The following is a 26518-nucleotide window of genomic DNA, read 5'->3' as shown; positions in this document are numbered from 1 at the left end:
ATCTATAATATTGGTAAGTATTAGCAATATCACTCTCCACCTAGAGGAAAGGGACTGACAAAAGAGAAACTGTTGGACCAAAATAAAACAAAAAGTAATCTGATGCCTCCAAGATGAGAACGCAATCCAATATGTTACAAGTAGGTGCAAATTCAGTCAAATAAGACTGGGAAACATAAAGCCTATATTTGTAACTGATGACTTTGAATGTTTGTCATTACTTGTGGGGGACTCCTGGTAATTGAAAATGTCAGTTATATGCAGAAGTCAGTTGGGTAGATGTGGCACTGAACCCCATAAAATAAAAACATATTTCAGTGTGACAATCGGAGTGGTGCCATGTTTTTCATATTGTGATGCTTATTATGGAATTTGGCTACATGTTAAAATTGATTACATTTCGATTTTGTGTCACTGATCTACACACAATACCCCATAATGTCAAAGTGGAATTTTGTTTGTAGAACATTTTAGAATTTAATAAAAAATGAAAAGATGAAATGTCTTGAGTCAATAAGTATTCAAAATAAGTTCAGTAATACAAATGTGCTTAACAAATCACATAATAAGTTGCAAGGACCCACTGTGTTCAATAATAGTGGTTAACATTATTTTTTAATGACTACCCCATCTCTGTACCCCACACATACAATTATCTATAAGTTCCCTTAATCAAGTAGTGAATTTTAACAGATTCAACCACAAAGACCAGGGCATTTATTGGTAGATGGATAAAAATACAAAAAGCAGACACTGAATATCCCTTTCAGCATGGTGAAGTTTTTAATTAAGCTTTGGATAGTGTATCAATACACCCAGTCACTACAAAGATACAGGCGTCTTTCCTCTAACTCAGTTTCCGGGGAGGAAGGAAACAGCTCAGGGATTTCACCATGAGGCCAATGTTGACTTTAAAACAGTTACAAAGTCATGGTTGTGATGTGAGAAAAATGAGGATGGATCAACAACACTGTAGCTACTCCACAACACTAACCTAAATGACAGAATGAAAAGAAGGAAGCCTGTTCAGAATACAAATACTCCAAAACATGCATCCTGTTTGCAACAAGGCACTTAGTAATACTGCAAAAAAATAAAAATAAACTTTTTGTCCTGAATTCAAAGCGGTATGTTTAGGGCAAATCCAACACTACACATCACTGTGTACCACTCTCCAAATTTTAAAGCATGGTGGTGGCTGCATCATGTTATGGGTATGGACTGGGGAGTTAAGGATAAAAATAAACGTAATAGAGCTAGCTTGCACAGGCAAAATCCTAGAGGAAAACCTGGTTCAGTTTTCTTTCCAACTGACACTGTGAGACGAATTCACCTTTCAGAAGAACAATAGACTAAAACACAAGGCCAAATCTACTTTGGAGTTGCTTACCAAGACAACGAATGTTCTTGAGTGGCGTAGATAGTTGTGACTTAAATCGTCTTGAAAATCTAGCAATGATCAACAACTTGAGAGAGCTTTTAAGAATTTTAAAAATAATAAAATGGGCAAATATTGTACAATCCAGATGTGCAAAGCTCTGAGACATAAATTACAATCAAATCCATTTGAATCCCACTTTGTAACAACAAAATGTGGAAAAAGTCAAGGTGTGCAGATACCCGTCAATATGAGACTCTGTATATGAATATTTAATCAGATACTGAAGGTTTTGTATTATAAATCACAGTGTGAACGTCAAACCTGCACATCTAAGTCTGACATGATTTGATCTGATTTTACCGTTTTAAATCATGAGATGCTAATTTTATAATTTCTCTCCATCTGCATGTCTTGGCAATGATTATAATGCACCAACTTTTCTTCCCTTCCAATTTCATTACTGAAATATAGATTGTGAGTGTTTTGGCCTTGGTGAGATAGAATAAAAGCCTCTTTCTCTAGACGCGTATAATTGCCTTTTATTTAGACACCGCCACCCCCCTCAACCCACTTCCTGTCCCCTTCCATCTTCAAATGAGGCTCTGGGTCAGCCCCTTTCTCCTGGGGTGTGACCTTTGACCTTCACACTTTCTCCATTTGAAGGGAGTGCAGTGTGTGGCAAACTGCACTCGACCCCTACTGTGGACCGCTCCGCTAAAAGCAGCCACATTCCAGAACTGCAGAGGCCCCGTGGGGATGCTGGCATGAGCTCAGAGGATGACAGCCGATGGGTGTTGGACTTCACTCCAAGACGCGTCCAGAGGTCCAGCCTCCAGCCACGCCAGATCCCAGGTGTGCATCCTCTCATGGAAGTAAAAATATGTTCCCTTTCATCTCTCATGTGAATATCCAGCGTACATTTGCATTTGACTCTTCTAAACCAATCCCATAGGGAAGAAAAGCTGACACTGATGATGTCCACAGAGAAAAATTTGCGTCACTGAAAAAATTGGGGGCAGGTGTGAAATCACAAAATAGGTCACTTAGAAAATGTGGCTATCAGATTTTTTTTCTTCCTATTCTAAAGATCTGCCGTTTTCTCGCTTCCTGTGTCGGCATCTTAACATCCAAGCAGAGTGGGAACAGCAAACACATGTTCACTGCTCCAATAAGATGTAGATGTATTTGCAAGGCTGTTCTTGAGTCACAATCTAGTATCAATAGAAAAGAGCCTATAGCAAAGGCAAGGTCGCATGAAGAGTCAACAGGCACAAATGAAACGGTCATTAAAATACCCATTGAGGTAGAAAATATGACTAGGAAGGAATACTTGTCAAATCTTCATGGTGTCACAGATGTTGGCGATTACTCACAAATAAGATTTAATGACTTCCCGAATATCCAGTTATCCACAGGGTATCGGTCTGCTTCAAGGCAATGCTGACGTGGTCATAGTTGGTAAAGACTGCCAGTTGGCTTAACTTATGCATACAATCAAATTGCACTAAGCAGAATACAAATAAAGAAAATAAGAGAAGACATTTTAATCTCAATGGTTTATGCCAGAGTGGTAAAAATTACAATTGCTAGGATTCTCATAGTGTTTGCTGCTGTTCTTATGCTGCAGCATGTCCTTGTGTGACATCAAAAGCAATTTGTTCTCATGCACCAGTGCTCTGAATGCCAACTGAGATAATTGAGGTTAGTCATTTGATGTTAGCCATATTTGTTCGGTAACATTGAAAACGTTGGCATTGAAGATTACGGTCATTGTAGTTCTATTGATTCATGAGTGGGCAGTAGCAGCAATTTCACTCATGTGAAAATAACAGTTCTCCTCAATAAACGGGGAAATAGCTAACAGACAATAGCTTTCTACTGGTCAAGGTTATTCTGGCTGATGGTTAACTTATAGGTTGCAATGAATGTTTCTAATGTTCCTTGATAGATCTCACATCACATGAAAATCGATGTACTTAATTTGGCCTGGTTACTTCAGCTACACTGTACATACTTTAATGTTATCACTACTAGATTGGCCAAGTGCATTATCCTTCTCAGAACAGACATTCTCACCGGACAGTTTATTAGGTACACACATCTAGTACCGGGTCAGACCTTCCTTTTCCATTAAATATGGGTGTCTTTAATGTAAACGTTTCCAATGAGCAGAAGCTACACTAGAGGTGAGAGACGAGGGCTGATGCTGCAGAGTCATGTGACCAAATGCTTTTCAACCGGGAGATCCAAAGCTTCAGGCCATTGAGTGACTTTTTCCTTGAAAAATTCTATTTTGGTACACAACTGAAGTTGATATGCTTGGAGTTTGATATGTCGTCTTTGAAATTGGTCTTCACTGGGCAGAGATGCAGTTAGCTAGCGTGGCTGAGTGGGATTGGGAGGTGAGTAGGAGGAGGGAGTTCCCCCTCAGACATCCGTTATCTCCTCCTCCATGTCATCCCCCTCCTCCTCCTCCTCCGTCAGATCCAGCTCATCCATCTGAGAGCCACATTTTGGACACGAGCAGACGAACAGGTAGTTCTCTCTGGGAAGACAATAACGATGTTACATAAGTCACACAGCTGCCTGTCTCGTTCTGGAGAGCAAGAAAGAAGATAACGCAGACTGATAGAATGCATTTGCGTCAATCTATCATCACTTCTGTTAAAAAAGAAATGCCATTATTCAACACGCATACTGTAAACACTATGTATATAACATAATAAAACAATATATAAGCATAATACACAGTGGGTCTGAATTGTTATCATTTGCTGAGAAAAAAGAGACAGAGGCCAGTCTTTGTTCACGCTTCACTACGTCCAGTTTCTGGGAGTTACGGCATTTCAAGGTAAAATGCCTTTCAACAGGATACAGTGAATCCAAAGTGGGCTTGCAGAGCAAGCCTGCCCTGGATTTAAAGTGCGACAACCAAAAAAACCTACTTCTACTTTTGAAAATGGCATACGTGGCATCGATATGAGTCAGAAACATTTATTCTAGTGTCAAAACGTAGTAAAGTGTAAATAGGATAATTTTGGTCATGAAGTCGGTCTGAGATTTGCGAGATGAATAAGGAAAAAAATTGTGACAAATGAAGGATACCCTAAGTTACAGTAGAGTTGGGTTTATTTCAATCCTGCCCACAGCTGGCAGCACCCAAGTAATCATCAATTCAGAGCTCAGCTGCATACGAGCCAATCGTAACGCCCATGGTCAATTTGGTTTGACATTCAATATCCCTATGGGGCAAGTTAAGGACCATCAGTACATTACAAAATGTACATGGGACAATATTTTTTAAAATGTGAATAACTCCAAATTTTATTGACTTAAAAACCTAAAACCAACTACAAATTGCAGAAATCCACACAAATATTGAAAGCATTTAATGAAACTAAAATATTGTCCCATTTACAATGTGCAATTTCTTGACGGCACCAACTATCCCCACAGATGGGCTATCCAAAGACAAATGGTCTGCGTTCGTGAGGCCAGTTGAACATACTGTCAAATTCTCTAAAACGACGTTATAGGAAGCTTATGGGAGAGAAAAGAACATAAAATTCTCTGGCAAAAGCTCTGGTGGACATTCCTGCAATCAGCATGCCAATTGCACGCTCCCTCAAAACTTGAGACTTCTGTGGGACTGTGTTGTGTGACAAAACTGCACATTTTGGAGTGTCCTTTTATTGGATAGATTATTTTACCAAAGGAGAATTGCTCACTAACAGGGATGTAAGCAAATTTGTGCACAAAATTTGAGTGAAATACGCATATTTTGCATATGGAACATTTTGGGGATCTATTATTTCAGCTCATGAAACCAAGACTTTACATGTTGCGTTTATATTTTTGTTCAGTGTTGAAGGGTGAGTTACTAACTGTACTGTTTTTGCAATGAACGTACAAACGCTTCCAATGTTCAAACACACACGCCTCCAAAACCCAAATCTCGTTCTCAGGTGCATTTCCCAATGAGGAGAATTAAAACAGAGGCTAAATCAGGAAGTTCAGCCCCAATTTAAGGGGGTAAAAATCGGTAGTGGATTGACAGCTTGCTAATCGATCAAGAGCGTTGTTAGGCACCGGAATAACCACCAGAACCCCTCGGCTACCTGGGAGGGTGGCCATTGAACTGGGAACAATTTGAGTCTGTCAAAGGGACACAGGGGATTTCAGTTGTTTACCTCAGGATTTTCTGTCTGCTATGACAGCTCCGGTCACGCTGACAGCAGTCTAAGTAACTGATGCAGATCTCCTGGAGATGTGAGGAAACAAAAGTTAGCAGATGAGGACATTCACATCAAAAGACCTCCCATTACTGTTACTATATTTACACAACAATGCGCTATTATTTTGGTGCCAGAATTCAATCGATGGCTGGCAAAAGATTTCTCTGGCCTCCTCAGACACTACATTTACAGGCAGATGCAAGCCTTCTCAATATCTGATAGCTTGACACATCAGCCTCAATCCTCAGTCTCTGACCGCTAAAACTGACTGACAACTGAACACAAAGTTCTCTCCAGTTTATCCATGGACAGAATGTATCCTCCCCGACCCAGCATCCTCTTCTGACCTCTCCAGGGCTGATGTCACTAAGGGCACTGAGGTGAAGCAAGAAGTTGTTGTTCGGGAAAGATGCCTCCGCTTTCGGTATGCAGCTGTGGTTACCTAGAGTAGACGACACAACCAAAACAAAAGTATTTGATAACGACTGTAAACATGGCCTTTTGACCAGCGCAGTAGTTAATTAAATTTATCCTGTATGATGTGTGTGTTTGTGGATTATGGAAGCTGAGGTCAGAAGCCACCTGATTGTGACGACTCACATGAGCTCTGAAGTAGGAAGAGCCCAGAACCCTCGCAGTTCAGGAAGTCACCGGTCTCTGTGGAGACAAATCAAATTCAGCTCTGACCTCCATTCTCAGTTGCAGAGATTTATTCAATTTTAGTAAGGATTTCAAATATGCTGAGTCAAGCCAACCCAATTCAGAGGCGCCAAGTATCCTTTTCAATCTATTATAAAATGTGAGCTGCACAAGGCCTTGCTTGGTAATGTAGGTTTAGACAAATGTTTTATCAGACAGCTTTTCCCCAGTATTCCTCAATAAACGGAACAGATGTCTCATGAAGCAGTGTAAGAAAGGAATTGTGACCTTTCTCGATGTCCTTGTATAGTTGATCAATGAAGCAATCCAATTGCTCCCTCTGCTGGCCAGTCAGCTCCAACGCATCACATGCATGAACCCATTGGCTATGTAAAGAAACATGATAAAACGATGTCAGCACTTTAAAAAAAAAGACTAATATTGGGACTAATGGCATTCCATAAGTGCATAATTTATGTCCATAACATCAATCATTTATGAGTTGGAAAGATTGAGAGCTGAACCTTACCTGGTACCTATGCCCTGTCCATTGGTGCCTACAAGGGCGAAGAGGGAGCGAAATCCCTCAGGTGTAAACCACTGTAACGTGAAAGGACACCCCTTATATAGCATACAGTATCTGCATCATTATCACACATGTTCAGCTCAGAGCTCACTCATGGGAAATTATTAAATCCAAGACAGATATTATTTTATATTCTTGTCTCCAGGCTGACAAGGAAGTAGCCAAGTACTTGTATTAGCTTGACAAACATGTATGCCCATAAATAAATTGGTAATGTAAAGGGAAATCGTGCCATACTTACCATATTGAGATTATCATCGTAAAGTGCTGTCGTAAACAGGGTTCGTAGTAAGGTCAAATGTCCCTACAAAATGCAACATACCATAAAACTTTAATTACACGCAGACTCAAATAGCTGCATGTCATTTTTTATATCCGGGCAACAGCACACATTTCAGCAAATAAAGGCTTGATGTAAATTAAATGTTTATGAGGTTTAATGTTTGATTTGTTACATTAAATACACTGAACAAAAATATAAAACGCAACATATAAAGTGTTGGTCCCATGTTTCATGAGCTGAAATAACACCCCCTGAAATTTCCCATATGCACAAAAAGCTTATTTCTCTAAAATTGAGCACAAATTTGTTTAAATCCCTGTTAGTAAGCATTTCTTCTTTGCCAACATAATCCATCCACCGGACAGGTGTGGCATGTCAAGAAGTTGATTAAACAGCATGATCATTACAGAGGTGCATCTTGTGCTGGGGAAAATAAAAGGCCAATAAAATGTGCAGTTTTGTCACACAACGCCACAGATGTCTCAAGTTGAGGGAGCGTGCAATTGGCATGCTGACTGCAGTAATGTCCACCAGAGCTGTTGCCAAAAAATGGAATGTTAATTTCTCTACCATAACGTCGTTTTAGAGAATTTGACAGTATGTCCAACCAGCCTCACAACCGCAGACGACGTGTATGGCGTCGTGTGGGCGACTGGTTTGCTGATGTCAACGTTGTGGCGGTGGGTTTATGGTATGGGCAGGCATAAGCTACGGACAACAAACACAATTGCATTTTATCAATGGCAATTTGAATGCACAGGGATACCATGACGAGATCCTGAGACCCAATGTGAGGCCCATTATTTTTAAGGTATCTGTGACCAGATGCATATCTGTATTCCTAGGCATGTGAAATCCATAAATTAGGGCCTAATGAATATTCCAATTGATTGATATCCTTAAATGAACTGTAACTCAGTAAAACCTTTGAAATTGTTGCATGTTGCGTTTATATTTTTGTTCAGTATAATTTGAAAACTAAAAAATGATGGCACTCATACGTTTTTAATCACCTGTAAGAAACTGCTAGCCATTTGGCTGCTAACAGCTGAGAACTGCTAGCTAACTGGCAAGCACAAAAACAGTCAACTTCGAGAGTACAGAGCCCTACAGTTTGGCTGATCCCTCTCTAACAGCGAAAGTACGAACTTACAAAAATGCACAGTTGGAGAATAATTATGTACATTTTTGTTTTTTTTAAAATAGAGACATACTAAGACAAAATAAACATCAATGTGTAAATAAATGATAGCAGTGCAGGAAATTAAGAAATGTATTAAAATGTTGGAAGAGAATGCTGGAATTAAACAATTAAAGTAAAGATGTGCCCATTTTGAATGTTATATTGTTTTTGTGCATCTGAGCTGTTGTCGTTCAAGCAGGCAGAAATTCGGCAAGTGTGACATGGAATTGCGATAAAGACGCCCTCACTACACTTAACAGGAATGTGACTTTTAGGTCACAAAAATGTCTATCATGCATGTCAGATTTCAATACTGGCCAATGTCATAACAGGGTAGTGTCATGACGTTGCCTGTTTGGGTACATCAAGCCCCATCCCCCTCTCCCTGCCTCCCCCTTTCCTCATTCAACCCATGCTGTGGCCAGAGAGACGTCGTAAATTCCTGAGAATCTCCTCATGGACACACAGTATAGCAGTGGGTAAAACTTCCATAGAGAACAAAGAGATTTCTTCCACCTCACAGAACATGAGGTACGAACACATTTCATGTTCCTGAAAAAGTATAAAAGATCAGTGAAGATTCCAGCTATTTACCGGTCCATTTGTCACAACTTGGAAAACTCATGAGAGACTGTGTGGCTACATTACCATACCGCTGTTTATATAATAACCTCAGATATGAGGTTTACATCTAATTGTTGTATAAAATGAATGAGTGAGTATGATACTGTTTGTATAATTGTGTAATATGATTTTGGACTGTTTAATGAAGAAAAATACAAATCACTTTTGATTTGAACTAAATCCGAGGACCCGCCCCTGAGCCCAGTTGGGTCAGACATCCTGGGACAGCCCCTCCGCCATCCTAATAAAAACCCAACTCTGAGAAATTATCACTAGACCATGTTTTTCTCCATAGGAGGAGAACGAAGGTTGAGTAACATTGCTGAATCTGTTAACCATACCAAGTGGTTAACTTCTTTGGGCTGCAGGGGCAGTATTGAGTAGCCTGGATAAAAGGTGCCCATTTCAAACGGCCTCGTACTCAATTATTGCTCGTACAATATGCATATTATTATTACTATTGGATATAATTCAAACGGTTTTAGAAACTAGAGAGTGTTTTCTATCTGTTAGTAAAACAGAACTCATTTTGCAGCAAACTTCCTGACAGGAAGTGGAAAATCTGAAATCGATGCTCTGTTCTAGGGCCTGCCTATAAATGTGCTTGATATGTATTAGTATACATGCACTTCATACGCCTTCCACTAGATGTCAATAGGGAGTGAGAGAAGAAATGGAGTGTATAACTTGATCTGTGGTCGAATAAGAGCTCTTGGCATGACGTGTCACCAATTTCTTGTTTTCAGGAAGGCGCGAAAAGTACCCGGGGATTGCCTTCTGAAAAGCTGTCGTTATAGACGGCTACTATCTCCGGCTTTGATTTTATTTGATAAATGTGACAATAATAATATTAGATTATTGACATTTTTTCGGGACGTTAGGCGTGTTGCGTTGTCTGCGTTTGTTCACGAAGGAGAGCTTCGCGCCACTTTGCTAGCTTTCCGTGCTAATTGACTGGAGAAGAGGACATTCTAAAACCAAACAACGATTGCTCCCGACAAAGGACCCCTTGTAAAACATTGTGATGGAAGATCATCAAAAGTAGGACCCATTTATGATGCCATTTCATATATCTGTCGGAACATGTTTACTAATAGTTTGCGCCCAGATTTTGGGCACTCTCTCGCTATAACGTAAGCTGGATGTCGTAATGAAGTTATTTGTAGAATTCTAACACAGCGATTGCATTAAGAACTAGTGTATCTATCATTTCCTATACAACATGTATTTTTTAGTAACGCTTATGAATAGTTATTTTGTCAGAATAGGTGAGTGTCATAAAAATATCCGGACATTCTGGGGAAAAGATGCTACGTTAGCACAATGTATAACCACTGATTTCAGCTCTAAATATGCACATTTTCGAACAAAACATAAGTGTATGTATAACCTGATGTTATAGGACTGTCATCTGATGAAGCTTATCAAGGTTAGTCAAAAATTATATATCTTTTTCTGGTTTGTTACGATCGCTAACTTTTGCTGCTGGTAAATGGCTTGTGTTTCTGGCTATTGTGGTAAGCTAATATAATGCTATATTGTGTTTTCGCTGTAAAACACTTAAGAAATCGGAAATATTGGCTGGATTCACAAGATGCTTGTCTTTCATTTGCTGTACACCATGTATTTTTCAGAAATGTTTTATGATGAGTATTTAGGTATTTGACGATGGTGTCTGTAATTACTCTGGCTGCGTCGGAGCTATTTGTGACGGTAGCTGTGATGGTAGCTGCAATGTAAAACTGATTTATACCTCAAATATGCACATTTTTCGAAACAAAACATAGATTTATTGTATAACATGTTATAAGACTGTCATCTGATGAAGTTGTTTCTTGGTTAGTTAGGTTGGTTTTGTGCATGCTACCTGTGCTGTGAAAAATGTCTGTCCTTTTTTGTATTTGGTGAGCTAACATAAATATACGTGGTGTTTTCGCTGTAAAACATTTTAAAAATCGGACATGTTGGCTGGATTCACAAGATGTTTATCTTTCATTTGCTGTATTGGACTTGTTAATGTGTGAAAGTTAAATATTTCTAAAAAATATATTTTGAATTTCGCGCCCTGCACTTGAGCTGGCTGTTGTCATAAGTGTACCGACACGGGCTTGCAGCCATAAGAAGTTAAACACTTAGACGAATAAGAACAAGTCTTTGATATTGACTACTAGTCTGCAGCTAGGAATTCGGTATCATTGAACGCGAAGAACGACAACCGCCGAAACATCCATTCTATAACGAATGTCACTCTGAACTATCCACAATAACCAAGACAGAGACAGACGAAACTCTCCAACAGAAACTAACTTTTCTCCAGCGATCAAGACGACACACTGAGTGTAAATATATATATATATTGATTGCAATTGTTCCCAAATGAGTGAGCGTTCATGTGTAAAGGATTAGCATGTCAATTGTTATAGTTATGAACTCTGTAGTGACTTCTTAGTCGACCCCCAATTTTCCCTTTGTCTAACAAGCCGCCATGCCGGTTCAGCCCACTAGGGCATATTTCTCCCATCATTTCATGTAACCATTTTAAGTTTGTTTGTTTGTTTATGCATTTCTGTGAATTACTTAGTTAGTAATAAATAAATGATTTAAGACAATTGATGTATGGATGACTCAGTGAAGACTGGGTTCGTGCAGATAACCAACAATTTACGACGTTTGGAATGAGACTAACGTGAGGTAAAAATAAATAGTCTTCAAGTCTTCAATTTAATGACAGTAAAGACACGACAGTAGGTTGTCTTCTTTCGAATATTCTTTTGTGATGTTCCTACCTCGAGAAATGTGTAATTTAACAGAGGGTCTAACACATTTCTCCTAATTGTCTGCCTCTTCAGTTCAGGGTGCATTGCATGATGCCGTTGAGATTGTCAAACTCCACTCTGTGAGCCACATCAATCTGCAGGTTAAACATGGTGAGATTGTACTACAAAATTGATTGCGCAGTTTGTTAGAGCCATTTTACAGCTAACTAGATACTTCACATGCTGATATTGACTTTGGTATTATTGTGGGTACCTACACTCGCTAGCTAGCTAAATAGCCAGCCCATAGAGCATTGCATTGTGGGTTTTGTAGTTGACTTGCGCTGCCAGAGACTTCCACAACGATTTTCACATGTTGCTACCAACCTTATTTTAGAGTCAAAATTAATCATTTGTTCAAAAAAACTATTTCCCACATATTAGCATTATGTAACACTAAATTACAGGAATGAGTGGTTTTGGGTGGATTTTTCCTTTAACTATGCAAATAAGCAAAAGCTGTGTGCATTAAGTAAATAGACGCCGGGCTCAAATAGAAGCCTATCTGTAAGCGCCTGTTGTGTTCAGTGATTTAAGCAAATAAACACACAGGCAATTAATTTAAGTTTTACAGTAGTCTATAATCTATTACAATAACAATGAGTCAAATCTAATAGTTAGCACAAATGTGAAAACTAATTTGAAGCTCAATCCCTGTTCCCTCAATTCCTCTCTAAGCACATTGGAGGAGAGGTTCCAAGGTCTCTTCCTCAGACCTCCTCCTCCAAATGAGCCTTAAGGGGAATTGATGAAACATGGATGAGGAAGCAAGGATTTGACAGCTAGTAGTTAACATTTTCAGGCACAGCCACTACCTCTATTCTTACCTGGAACGTCTCTCCCAGCAGCTTGTGTGCAATTTCCTCCTCCTCGTTGGCCGCACGGCTGCAGAACTGAAAGAACAACTTCTGCCAGCAGCATTTGTCTTGGGCCTGCATGACAAATTCAAACATTATATAGTGCTTGAGTTACCTATTATGCACAGGTATGCACATATAGTATTATAATAGCAAACTGACAGGTTAAATGCTTCTCCAGACATTGTAAAGGTCTGTTCATCTACAGACACCCGATTTTCAAACAAGCATTCACTACAAATCGTCACTGTCTGATAAACCTTTCAACTCTATTTTTGCAAATGTTATTTTTCCCCCCCACATTTATTGAAAGCAGTAACTTCCCTCAATGTACTCTGAACATGACTCTCGGACCAAGAACACATTCGAAATAGCTTCTGACTTTTCATAATTGAATGTTTGTTAAATGGGGGATTTTTTAAATATTTTTTTCCGTTTTCAGCCGACAACGAAATAGAGAATGCAAATATAGAGAGCAACTCACTTTGGAATTAAAGCAGCTGAACAAAAAAGGCAAAGGTAGGAGGTGGCTCACCTGTTTGACAGTGGCCACCATCCTGGCCATGAGCATGATGCTGGAGGTCTCAGGAGGGTAGTGCATACTCCTAGGGGACAGATGGAGGGGATCATGTCACCTCATGCAATTACAGCCAAAATATCACTGAGGCTGGATCTGAAAACATTAATGGCTGCCAAATCCTTGCTTTCTCGTCCTCATTTGCTCCAATTCCTGTTTCCCTGTCAAAGCCAATTGAAAGAGGAGTTGCAAGGGAGGGAGCTTTGAGAGGGAGATAAAGAATTGGAGTAAACAAGGACAGAGAAAGCTAGTAACATTGTTTCAAAACCCAGAGACTCAGCACACCAGGGTTTGGCAAGTCAATGGGAGAAGTGAAAAATGTGTCATTAATTTCCTCAAAATTTAAAGGCAAAACCTAGATTTGAGATAATGTCTTAGGTAGCTGAAACTGTAATTACTACAACCTCGTGAAATTGACATACTGACATGTTTTTATTTTCATCAAAACATTTTATCGAAGTGGTGCTTTTGATTTGACGGCCTGCACATAAGCAGTTCGGCACGACAACCGTTAGTCCCGATGACGTGTTTCTGCGCATGAGCTTGGCTAGCTAACGTCGCCATGGCATTTACCAGCATGATTGGGGATTCTATTTGAGAAGCAGTTTCTATACATCTTCATAATGTACTGTCTTTGGTAAAATTTTCAGATTCAGTGCAAGAGAAATATGGGCCCCATCAATTGGAATTAAATTAAACAGCAAATCCATCTCACCTCCAGGCATCCTTAAGTTTGTTGACCGGATGGTCCGGGTCCTCTTGGGAGTGGCCTAAGCACAGGGCCCGATGGTACTGGTCTGCCGACACTCGTTACTACAGTACATCACCTGGAGGGGGAGATAAAGTCTACTTCAGTGAGAGGTCTTGTTTGGTCCAATAAGTTGGACCTGTTCCTGACCCGAATAAATTTGTTTTAAATATAGAGACAACGGTTCAAATGGACCCAAAGACAACCAGACCCGGCCCTGTATAGACCCGGTCTGATCCGATCCCAGTGAAGGAAGCAGCAGAAAATATATATTTTAAGCTACGTTATTAACTGAAGCTGTTAATGCATGCACAGAGGGAGAGCGGAACGGAGCTAAGAGGGGACTCGCTGTGTTTGTGACTGTGTGGCTCGAGGAAGAGACACAGCAGCAATCAAGCCGACTCGCACCACTAAATTCTAGCTGCAAAAGCTAGATGACTTATCATCCAATCTTACATAGTACCCGTTTTGACTGCATCAAACCAAGAAGAGAAGCTAGTTAAGATAGCTTGGCTAAGCAAGCTATTTAGGATGCACTTTCCCCCTCGTCCTACACAATAACTCCATTCAAAGTATTAAGCAGCAGACCATCTGCTGGCTCTTGGTCGTTGAAAGGGAAACATATCCTTCTCATTTAACTTTTAACTCCATGGATCTCCTAACTTGTTTACCAATACACATACGGGGCCAGAGTCTAGTGCCTCTTTGATGACTTGTGATTGGCCAACAAAAAAACAAGCTACACTCCTGTGAAAAATATGCGTCTCTCTCAATAAGCCGAAGCAGCATAAACGAGACAATTTTCTCTCCCTCCCTCTACTTCAGCAGTCGGGTCTGTACCTTGCCTTACCGGCAAATCAGTTCTAATTACACATAACCGAGAAAATTAAATCAGAACCAGATCAGAGGTCAACTACAGAATTTCGGACCTGGCCTGGTCGGGGCCTGGGTAATAGAGTTTCGGGAGGACCCGTGAATAACTACACTGAAGACCAAAGCGAAACACTGGACTAGGCTGGAGGAAGTAGCTACAGTATATCAACGCATCTCCATATGGAGTACAGGCATTGGGTAGGTGTATCACATTTAAGTGGCTTCTAATCCTTCATCTTTACCGATCTAAAAACACAGGCTAGGAAAAAGCATATAGGCATGCTCCATTTTGCTTTCAACAATGTATTTGTAGATCCGTAGTGTCCAGTCCTTAAAGCTTAAATATGTAACTTTTTGGGCGATCCAACCAAATTCACATATAAATGTGATTTATAGATCTACCATTCTCAGTGAAAGCAAGTCTAAGAAGCGGAAGATGTGTTATGTGCACTATTTCTATGCCTCCCATTATTAGGTTTTGTTATTGCATCTTTTACTTTCGGTTTTGTCCACCAGCTTCAAACAGCTGAATATACAATATTTTTAGTTAGGGAAAAGATTTCACAGTGGTTCACACAGTACAATGATTCTCTATACTATACTTACTTGTTTGTTTACAAATTAAAGTTAGGCGATCTATAAGAATTTTTGCAACCAGGAAATGGGAGTGATTTCTGCATAGTGCACCTTTAATTGGCAGTGCAGATGGGGGAAGACTTGTGAGAGACACTCACCTGGCATTGTGGGCAAGCTTGGTGCAGCTCTGGGCGCACCTTGCACAGCTCAGTGTGGGGTAGACTTAGGCCAGGGTTGCCACTCAGTCTTCGGGCATTATCCTCAGCTGTCTCCAGAGCACTCAAGCAGTATTCACAGGCTGGAGGAGACACAGGGATGGATGATTAAATGGGAGATAACTAAGGGTGATTTTATCACTAAATACACTACATGACCAAAAGTATGTGAACTGCTCGTCAAACATCTCATTCCAAAATCATTGGCATTATGGAGTTGGTCCTCCATTTGCTGCTATAAACAGCCTCCACTCTTCTGGGAAGGCTTTCCACTAGATGTTGGAACGTTACTGCGAGGACTTGCTCCTGCTCAGCCACAAGAGCATTAGTGAGGTCAGGCACTGATGTTGGCCAATTAGGCCTGACTCGCAGTCACCATTCTCATTCATCCCACAAGTGTTCCGATGGGGTTGAAGTCAGGGCTCTGTGCAGGCCAGTCAAGTTTTTCCACACCAATCACAGGGGATTTGTCATGCTGAAACAGGAAAGGGCCTTCCCCAAACTGTTGCCACAAAGTTGGAAACACAGAATCATCTAGAATGTCATTGTATGCTGTAGCATTAAGATCTCTTCACTGGAACTAAGGGACCTTGCCGGAACCATAAAAAACAGCCCCAGACAATTATTCCTCCTCCACCAACCTTTACAGTTGACACTATGCTTTGGTGCAGGTAGTGTTCTCCTGGCATCTGCCAAACCCAGATTCGGCCGCCAGACGGTGAAGTGTGATTCATCACTCCAAAGAACAAGTTTCCACTGCTCTACAGTCCAATGGCGACGAGCTTTACACCACTCCAGCCGACACTTGGCATTCCATGGCTGCTCAAACCCATTTCATGAAGCTCCCAACTAACAGTTCTTGTGCTGACGTTGCTTCCAGAGGCAGTTTGGAAAAATCGGTAGTGAATGTTGCAACCGAGGACAGACGATTTTTACGCGCTACGTACTTCCGTTCTGTGAGCTAGTTTGGCCTACCACTTCGCGGCTGAGTTGTTGTTGCTCATAAACATTTCCACTTCACAATAGCAGCACTTACTAGTTGACCGGGGCAGCTCTAGCAGGGCAGAAATTTTACCAACTGACTTGTTGGAACGGTAGCATCCTATGACGGTGCCACGTTGAAAATCAGTGAGCTCTTCGGTAAGGCCATTCTACTGCCAATGTTTGTCTATGGAGATAGCGTGGTTGTGTGCTCAAATTTGATACACCTGTCAGCAAAGGGTGTGGCTGACTAATTTGAAGGGGTGTCCACATACTTTCGTATATACAGTAAGAAACACCATTAATAAACCCCAGCAGTTCCCCCTGGCCTATGTCTATCTAAAATATGGATTACAAAAGCAAAGCCAGCTGGAACATTTTGCTCCAAGATTTTCAGTCATCAACAGGAACATAAGAGGATTTGTTGTTACTTCTTAGTTGTTCAGTCTGTCAACCACCTAAATCTTGAAACTATATGGCACCCCACCTTCATATTTGTACTGGGAATTCCACAAGAACTGGGAAGAGACAAGAGGGCGCTCTACAAAAATGGTGTCTCCCTTCTTGATGGCCTTCTTGGCAAATAATCCTTTGCCCTAAAAGCAAATGTTTGTTAGTTTGCTATGACAATTACATTACGCACCTAGCTACATATACTTTATCTATACCAAGTGCATCCTATTGAGTCAGACCAGGATAGCCTTTGCACTTTATTAGCCCCTTCAAAAAGGTATAACGTTAGGAGACTAATCTGTGCATACCTTTCATTAGCTAGCTAGCTACTTAACTAGCTAGCATCATGTAACGTTAACATTAATCAGTTAGTCACCTCCATGAAACATGGATTGCTAACTGACATTTCCTAACTAGCTAGCTACAGTAATAAACATAGGCCATATGTGACGTTTTAAATGTATGAATTTCAGTCCTTGACTAACAATGTTACTCTGTACTACTGTATGTATTGTCATGTTTCATGTGGACCCCAGAAAGAGTAGCTGATGCTTTTGCAGTGGCTAATGGGGTTACTAACGTTAAATACCAACAAAAAAAATATTAACAAGGCTGGTAGCTAAGTAACCGCGTAGATACTTAGGTAACATTTTTTTTTTTTTTTAACAGTGTAGTAGCTAGCTATGGCCAGCCAGTAAACATAAACAAAAAAAGTGACAAGAGATTCTGCCCTGCTCATAATTTGAGCCAGCCAGTTTGACAGCATGCGTGGCACTGCATTTGGCATCAAAACGGTGCTAGAAAACGACAAACTTGAAATTAGCCCTTTCAAAAGAATCCCTGTCGGCACATTACCTTATCCTTGTCAATGAATCGGATTTCCACAGAACTGCAAACTTTAGTTGTGTCCACGCAGAAAGAAAGCATGTCATCTTGGGAGGCAGCCATCTTCAAATTAAACCTTGGCCTTTGAACTCTATAGTTTTTAGAGGAGCCTACGCGTAAACATTTAGCGGCCTCTATTTCTTTTATTTTTCACCTTTATTTAACCAGGTAGGCTAGTTGAGAACAAGTTCTCATTTACAACTGCGACCTGGCCAAGATAAAGCAAAGCAGTGCAACACAAACACAGAGTTACACATGGAATAAACAAACATACAGTCAATAATAAAATAGAAAAAAGTCTATATACAGTGTGCGCAAAAGCAGTTGATATAGTACTTTTATTTTCAGTAATACGCTACAGTGAGTGCCTTGCAAAATTATACTACATGATTTCATCTTCCATTAGATGCAATGAATTATACCATGAAGACCAAACTTCCAATACTGTTTTAAAATGTACACACAGTGCCTGATGAATTAATTCAAAATGCTGGAAGCGTACCCTCAGTTGTCACACACTCGGGGAAGATGGCTCACATTGTCTGTTACACACATATGACTGGAGACAAATAAAAATGATATATATTTTATCAAACATTATTATTAAACATTTTGATATACCATTGAATAACATTTAGTACATTTTGAGTAGCAGATCATCCATTGAAGCTAGAGTCCTTACTTGAAACAATAACAACGTGCAAGCGGTCACCCGTTTCTGTAAAAAGCTGAGGGATGGGCCTTGAGAAATGTAACCACTCTCAAATTCATAGAGCTATAGATGCAGGGACTGACCATACATGATATCAACATCATATACTGTACAAAAATATAAACGCAACACGTAAAGTGTTGGTCCCATGTTTAATGAGCTGAAATAAAAGATCAGACACTTTCCATTTGGACAAAAAGCGTATTTCTCTCAAATTTTGTGGACACATTTTTTATATACTTGTTAGTGAGCATTTCTACTTTGCCAATATAATCTATCCACCTAACAGCTTTGGCATGTGAAGAAGCTGATTACAGCATGATTATTACACAGGTGCACCTTGTGCTGGGGACAAAAGGACACTAAAATGTGCAGTTTGTCACACAACACAATGCCACTGATTGCCGTTGGCATGCTGACTGCAGGAATGTCTACCAGAGCTGTTGCCTGAGAATGTAATGTTAATTTCTCTACCATAAGGCGCCTCCAATGTTGTTTTAGAGAATTTGGCAGTACGTCAAACTGGCCTCACAACCGCTGTCCATGTGTATGGCGTTGTGTGGGCGAGTGGTTTGTGGATGTCAACATGGTGAACGGGGTGCCCCATAATGGCGCTGGGGGTTATGGTTTGGGCAGGCATAAGCTACTGACAACGAACACAATTGCATTTTATCAATGGCAACTTGAATGTACATAGATACCGTCAGAAGATCCTGAGACCCATTGTCGTGCTATTCATTCACCGACATCACCTCATGTTTCAGCATGATAATGCACGGCCCCATGTCACAAGAATCTGTACACAATTCCTGGAAACGGAACATTTCCCAGTTCTTCCATGGCCTGCACACTCACCAGACATGTTACCCATTGAGCATGCTTGGGATGCCCTGGATTGACATGTTCAATAGTGTGTTCCAGTTACCGTCAATATCCAGCAACTAAGCACAGCCATCGAAGAGGAGTGAGACAACATTCCACTGGCCACAATCAACAGCTTGGTCAACTCTATGTGAAAGAGATGTGTTGTGCTGGATGAGGCAAATGATGGTCACACCAGATACTGACTGGTTTTCTGATCCACACCAGTACATTTATTTAAGGTATCTGTGACCAACCGATGCATATCTGTATTACCAGTCATGTGAAATCCATAGATCAGGGCCTAATTTATTTCTTTAAATAGACTGATTTCCTTATATGAACTGTACCTCAGTAAAATCATTGAAATTGTTGCATCTTGCGTTCATTTTTTTGTTCAGTATAGTTTTAACCTTGTTTCGAGGTGATAGCGTTTGTTTACATTTACATCGTTTACAAACATTGGAGTAAAACGTGCTTATTGGGATGTGATGGGGTACGGCTGTTGAACAAAGCTCATTGTGCATTTCTAGGTTATATTCTAAGAATTAATGAGCATATATATAATTAATTAAGTCCAAAAATGGATGTAGAAACTAAGAATTCCAGCTTTAAATACAGCGCATTCAGACACCTTGACTTTTTCCACATTTTGTTACGTTACAGCCTAATTATAAATGAAATTAAAACAAAAAAAATCCTCAATCAACACACACACACAATACCCCATAATGACAAAGCGAAAACTGTTTTTTAGATTTTTTTAGCAAATATGATAAAAAAAACAGAAATACCTCATTTACATAAGAATTCAAACCCTTTGCTATGAGACTCAATTGATCTCAGGTGCATCCTTTTTCCATTGATCATCCTTGAGATGTTTCTACTTGATTTGAGTCCAACTGTTGTAAATTCAATTGATTGGACAAGGCACACACTTGCATATATAAGGTCCCACAGTGCAAGTCAGAGCAAAAACCAAACCATGATGTTTAAGGAATTGTCCATAGAGCTCTGAAACAGGATTGTGTCAAGGCACAGATCTGGGGAAGGGTACCACAAAATGTCTGCAGCATTGAAGGTCCCCAAGAACATATTGGCCTCCATCATTCTTAAATGGAAGCCGTTTGGAACCACCAAGAGTCTTCCTAGAGCTGGCCTCTGGGCAGCTGAGCCATCGGGGGAGAAGGGCCTTGGTCAGGGAGGTGACCAAAAACCCGATGGTCACTCTGACAGAGCTCCAGAGTTCTTCTGTGGAGATGGGAGAACCTTGCAGCACTCCACCAATCAGGCCTTTATGGTAGAGTGTCCAGACGGAAGCCACTACTCTGTAAAAGGCACATGAAAGTCCGCTTGGAGTTTGCCAAAAGGCACCTAAAGACTCTCATACCATGAGGAACAAGATTCTCTGCTCTGATGAAACCAAAATTGAACTCTTTGGCCTGAATGCCAAGCATCACATCTGGAGGAAACCTGGCACCATCCCTATGGTGAAGCATGGTGGTGGCAGCATCATGCTGTGGGGATGTCTTTCAGCGGCAGGGACTGGGAGACTAGTCAGGATCGAGGGAAAGATGAACGGAGCAAAGTACAGAGAGATCCTTGATGAAAACCATATCCAGAGCGCTCAGGACCTCAGACAGGGGTGAAATGTTCACCTTCCAACAGTACAATGACCCCAAGCATACAGCCAAGACAACACATGAGTGGCTCCGGGACAAGTCTCTGAATGTCCTTGAGTGGCCCAGACAGAGCCCAGACATCTCTGGAGAGACCTGAAAATAGCTGTGCAGCGACACTCACCAGCCAACCTGACAGAGCTTGAGGATCTGCAGAGAAAAATGGTGAGACACTCCCCAAATACAAGTGTGCCAAGCTTGTAGCGTCATACCCAAGAATACTCGAGGCTGTAATCGCTGCCAAAGGTGCTTCAACAAAGTACTGAGTAAAGGGTCTAAATACTTCCGTAAATGTAATATTTGAGGTTTTTATTTGTAATATACTTACAAAATTTCTAAAAAACAATCTTTTGCCTTGTCATTATGGGGTATTGTGTGTAGATTGATGAGGTGAAAAAGCAATTGAATCAATTTTAGAATAAGGCTGTAACATTACAAAATGTGGAAAAAGTGAAGGGGTCTGAATACTTCCCGAATGCATTGTATGTACAAGAGGATGTGGATAACACATATTGGTTAGTACAATATATTCTGGTAACAACGTTATTATATATACACACAAACATTTTACTGTGCAAAAATAAGTTATTCACCAGTTATTTAACTTATTCAATACTGTATTGTACCATTTCTCATACTATGATCATTTAAAGGGGAATGTATAAAAATATAAAAAGTAGAATATAAAACTTTTTTTTTTAGGAACCATCTTCCACAGACCTTCCTCTATAATGTCCTAGAATGGCCCTTGTCAAGAAACAGACCTAAGCTGCATCCCAATTCTCCACCCTTCTCCCGAAGCGTGCACTTGCACATTACCCATCATGGTGGCAGAAACGTCCTCCAGCCAACGCTTACAGCAATCCAGTGCTTTTAAATCCATGATGGTGTACACTTAGGGAGGAGAACTGGGATTCAACAGTAGCTTGTAGGACAGGGTGTAGAGGCTAGGACAGGGTGTAGAGGCTAGTGCAGGGTGTGGAGGCTAGTGCAGGGTGTAGAGGCTACAGGCTGATTCTGAACAGGGTCCTCTTTGTTAATCTTTCTATCAGAATCAAGTGGCTTACTGTGTAGCCTAGCCTAGTCTACTGAGTAGCGTAGCCTGATATGTAGCGTAGCCTAGCCTACTGTGTAATGTAGCCAAGCCTACTTTTTAACATTATATGGGGCATCATAAGACATGAACAGCCAATCAGGATCTATCACTCAATACTGATTGATATGTTTGTAAAACTCTTGATTTAAAAAATACAAAATAATTCAGAAAAATCCTACAAATGTTTGTCAGTACATGTACAGTTGAAGTCGGAAGATTACATACACTTAGGTTGGAGTCATTAAAACTCGTTTTTCAACCACTCCACAAATTTTTTGTTAACAAACTAGCATTGGCAAGTCGGTTAGGACATCTACTTTGTGCAGGACACAAGTCATTTTTCCAACAATTGTTCACAGACAGATTATTTCACTTATAAGTCAGAAGTTTACATCCACTAAGTTGACTGTGCCTTTAAACAGCTTGGAAAATTCCAGAAAATGATGTCACGGCTTTAGAAGCTTCTGATAGGCTATTTGACATCATGTGAGTCAATTGGAGATGTACCTGTGGATGCATTTCAAGGCCTAACTTCAAACTCAGTGCCTCTTTGCTTGACATCATGGGAAAATCAAAAGAAATCAACCAAGACCTCCACAAGTCTGGTTCATCCTTGGGAGCAATTTCCAAACGCCTGAAGGTACCACGTTCATCTGTACAAACAATAGTACGCAAGTATAAACACCATGGGACCACGCAGCCCTCCTACCGCTCAGGAAGGAGACGCTTTCTGTCTCCTAGAGATTAATGTACTTTGGTGTGAAAAGTGCAAATCAATCCCAGAACAACAGCAAAGGACCTTGTGAAGATGCTGGAGGAAACAGGTACAAAAGTATCTATACCCACAGTAAAACGAGTCCTATAAATTGACATAACCTGAAAGTCCGCTCAGCAAGGAAGAATCCACTGCTCCAAAGCCAGACTACGGTTTGCAACTGCACATGGGGACAAAGATCATACTTTTTGGAAAAATGTCTTCTGGTCTGATTAAACAATAATAGAACTGTTTGGCCATAATGACCATCGTTACGTTTGGAGGAAAAAGGGGGAGGCTTGCAAGCCGAAGAACACCATCCCAACCGTGAAGAACAGGGGTGGCAGCATCATGTTGTGGGGGTGCTTTGCTGCAGGAGGGACTGGTGCACTTCACAAAATAGATGGCATCATGAGGTAGGAAAATTATGTGGATATATTGAACCAACATCATCACATCAGTCAGGAAGTTAAAGCTTGGTCGTAAATGGGTCTTCCAAATGGACAATGACCCCAAGCATACTTCCAAAGTTGTGACAAAATGGCATAAGGACAACAAAGTCAAGGTATTAGAGTGGCCATGAGAAAGCCCTGACCTCAATCCTATAGAACATTTGTGGGCAGAACTGAAAAAGCATGTGCGAGCAAGGAGGCCTACAAACCTGACTCAGATACACCAGCTCTGTCAGAAAGAATGAGCTAAAATTCACCCAACTTATTGTGGGAAGCTTGTGGAAGGCTACCCGAAATGTTTGACCCAAGTTAAACAATTTAAAGGCAATGCTACCAAATACTAATTGAGTGTATGTAAACTTCTGACCCACTGGGAATGTGATGAAATAAATAAAAGCTGAAATAAATCAATCATTCTCTCTCCTATTATTCTGACATTTCGCATTCTTAGAATAAAGTGGTGATCTTAACTGACCTAAAACAGGGAATTTCTACTTGGATTAAATGTCAGAAATTGTGAAAAACTGAGTTTAAATGTATTTTGCTAAAGTGTATGTAAACTTCCGACTTCAACTGTATGTCCTCCTCCAAACATTCAAACAACTACAGCAGTTTAGGTCAACAATAAAAATAAATTTCATATTAAAGTTAAAGACAAATGGGTTGATCAGCACCACCAATTGTAAAATAGCTGGTATAGGCATAACATTATAAAGCTCCATCATAAAATATTATTAGTCTATTATTTCCTTAACTTCCTCAATCATTACTGATGGGCCTCATAGGTGGCATGTAGTCTAGCGGTTGGAGTGTTGGACCAGTAACCGAAAGGTTAAAAAAATCTGCTGATGTGCCCTTAAGCAAGGCACTTAACCCTAATATGCTCCAGGGGTGCTGGACTGTTATGGCTGACCCTGTAAAACAACACAATTCACTGCACCTCTCTGGTGTAAGTGACAATGAAACACATTTGTGTATATGTTGTATTAAAACCATTGGTTAAGACAGCACATGATAATATATGTTACACTATATTAATGCAGCAGAAAGTGCCTGGACCTGTTACCATATTAGGCTATGGGAGAGAGAGCTCTGGAGTGAAGCTTCCCCTAGTTACAGATCTAGGATCAGCTACCCTTCCGCCAATCCATTAGTGGGGAAACTGGAGTGTCCGTGACAGCCAATCAAAAAGGAGGCTCATTTGAATCGCTGTTCCCGGGACGGTCATCACAGTCCCTTGTTGTAGGTCACCACCTTGCTATTGGTTGCCATGGCAATTTCAGGCTCAAGCTGAGACACCTCAATCTATTGACATTGAACCAGAGAAAGAGAAGTAAGTACACAATACGCCTACCAGTACTCTGCAACACCTAATAGCCCTTCACAGTACCTCCAAACCCAAAACCTTTGTAGTTCGTTCTTAATTACAAGTGAAGAAGGAAATGACAAGTGAAGTGTGTGTGAGGTGAATTCCTCCCCAGCTGTCCAGGCACCCTCCAGGGATAGCAGCAGCAGTAGTACCTGAGACATCTGTGGGAATAGGCTGATGGCCAGGGGCAGCGAGAGGCTGAAGGTAGCCAGACACACCAGGCTGTGGATGGGCAGCAACAGCCTCCGATTCGTCTGCAGGAATGGAAGTCTAACAGACATGAAGGGAAGCACACATTTTGATATTGCCATTTCTATGGAGTACAATCTCAACACTAATACAATATTTCTTACACACGATTCCAATAGTAATTGTCAACAAGACAAAAAAATGTATACCACAGACTGTTGATCTGTAATAAACATTGTCCTATCCAGGGCCCCGTTTCTCAGGCTTTTGGTATTTCAACTGATACTATCCTGACATTAATGCAGGGACTTGACAAGGCAGTACACTAAATATTTCTGACCCATCTAGAAGCATGACATACTTTTCTAGGTAGGACATGATGATGGGAGGAAGGACAAAGATTGGCATCGGGAGGACCACTCTGGTAAAGGCAGTTTCCATAATTGCCTGGGGGGAGAGAAAAATATTCTGCACATGATTCAATTCAAAATATTGCAATGTGTTGGGATAAATTCCCCCTCATGAGATTAGGATATGGCATATGTGGAAAAAGGCATAAATATGTTAGACTAATAATAAATCATCAAATAAACCTGTTGTTTATTCAACCTCATATGATGAATCATACTGACTTCAGTAGTGGACAGACTATTCAGAAACGGATTCTCCACACAAAAATAAAAATTTCGCATTGAATATACAATACTAACAGTTTACAGACAACATATTTTGTCAGGAACACATCAAATAAAACACTAGAATGGTCATATATCGACAACGTGATAACAGGACGGCCATCTTGGTCAGGGTATCTTTCAGTCTAAAGACCCCTCAAATTTGGTAAAATATTGCATTTGATATATCTGCACAGTATGTTTGATAGCTAGCTAGCCAGTCAGTTTTTGTGGAATGATTTCATACATTTAATGGCCAGGAAGGAAACAGTGTTTTTATACAGGCTAGTGTGAGTTCCGATAGCCAGCCACTCACATGTTTGGCTGCAATCTTTGAGGAGCCCACCACGTTCCCATTTCCGTCCAGCACGTCGATGCCCTCCGACAGCTCATTGTGCCTCATGAGGCCCACATTGCAAATGTTGGCACTGGCTGAGGAAGTGGAGAAGACTGGTTGTGAAAGTGCCGCCGCATAACATTCAGCTGACATTGAGACCTACCTGTTAAAAGACTGTAAAAATGTGTCTTTCATCCCTCCCATCCTTGAAGTAATCACTAATCCAACGACTAGACTACTTTAAAAATGGAAGGAAGTATAGATGCATTTTAAGAGTATTCCAACATGGCCAACGCATACATTTCACATTAATTTGTTTGGAGGATTCCACTTCAGCAAGTGATTTCTATAGACCAGCCCTCAGTAAGGACAGGTTTCACATGTACAACTAGGGAGAGCTTACAGTATAACCTTGTCAACATTGAACAGTGATCTAGGTAGTAGGAGGATAGCTATTAGCTACACAAAGCTAACCACACAAAT

At 40.5% G+C, this 26518-nt stretch overlaps 1 protein-coding gene and 1 pseudogene across 4 annotated transcripts in view; both read right to left on the bottom strand.

Annotated features, from left to right (window-relative positions):
* Positions 1-758: 758 nt before the first annotated feature.
* Positions 759-18045, bottom strand: LOC129858178 (histone-lysine N-trimethyltransferase SMYD5-like; annotated as a pseudogene).
* Positions 18046-18216: 171 nt separating this feature from the next.
* LOC129858177 (sideroflexin-5-like) overlaps positions 18217-26518 on the bottom strand; it is a 42351-nt gene continuing 34049 nt past the window's right edge. For all 4 annotated transcript variants that reach the window (XM_055927200.1, XM_055927202.1, XM_055927203.1 and 1 more), the window contains 4 exons: positions 26015-26130; positions 25386-25471; positions 24988-25105; positions 18217-24771 (listed from right to left, as the gene is read on the bottom strand). In XM_055927200.1, coding sequence (XP_055783175.1) covers positions 24694-24771; positions 24988-25105; positions 25386-25471; positions 26015-26130 — 398 coding nt within the window. In that variant the 3' untranslated portion in view covers positions 18217-24693. The remainder of the gene's footprint in view (positions 24772-24987; positions 25106-25385; positions 25472-26014; positions 26131-26518) is intronic.

The sequence above is a fragment of the Salvelinus fontinalis genome, chromosome 6 (genome assembly GCF_029448725.1).
Source record: "Salvelinus fontinalis isolate EN_2023a chromosome 6, ASM2944872v1, whole genome shotgun sequence".
Lineage (NCBI taxonomy): Eukaryota > Metazoa > Chordata > Actinopteri > Salmoniformes > Salmonidae > Salvelinus > Salvelinus fontinalis.
Note: the sequence above shows the minus strand (reverse complement) of the source record. Positions and strands in the feature narration are given on the sequence as shown.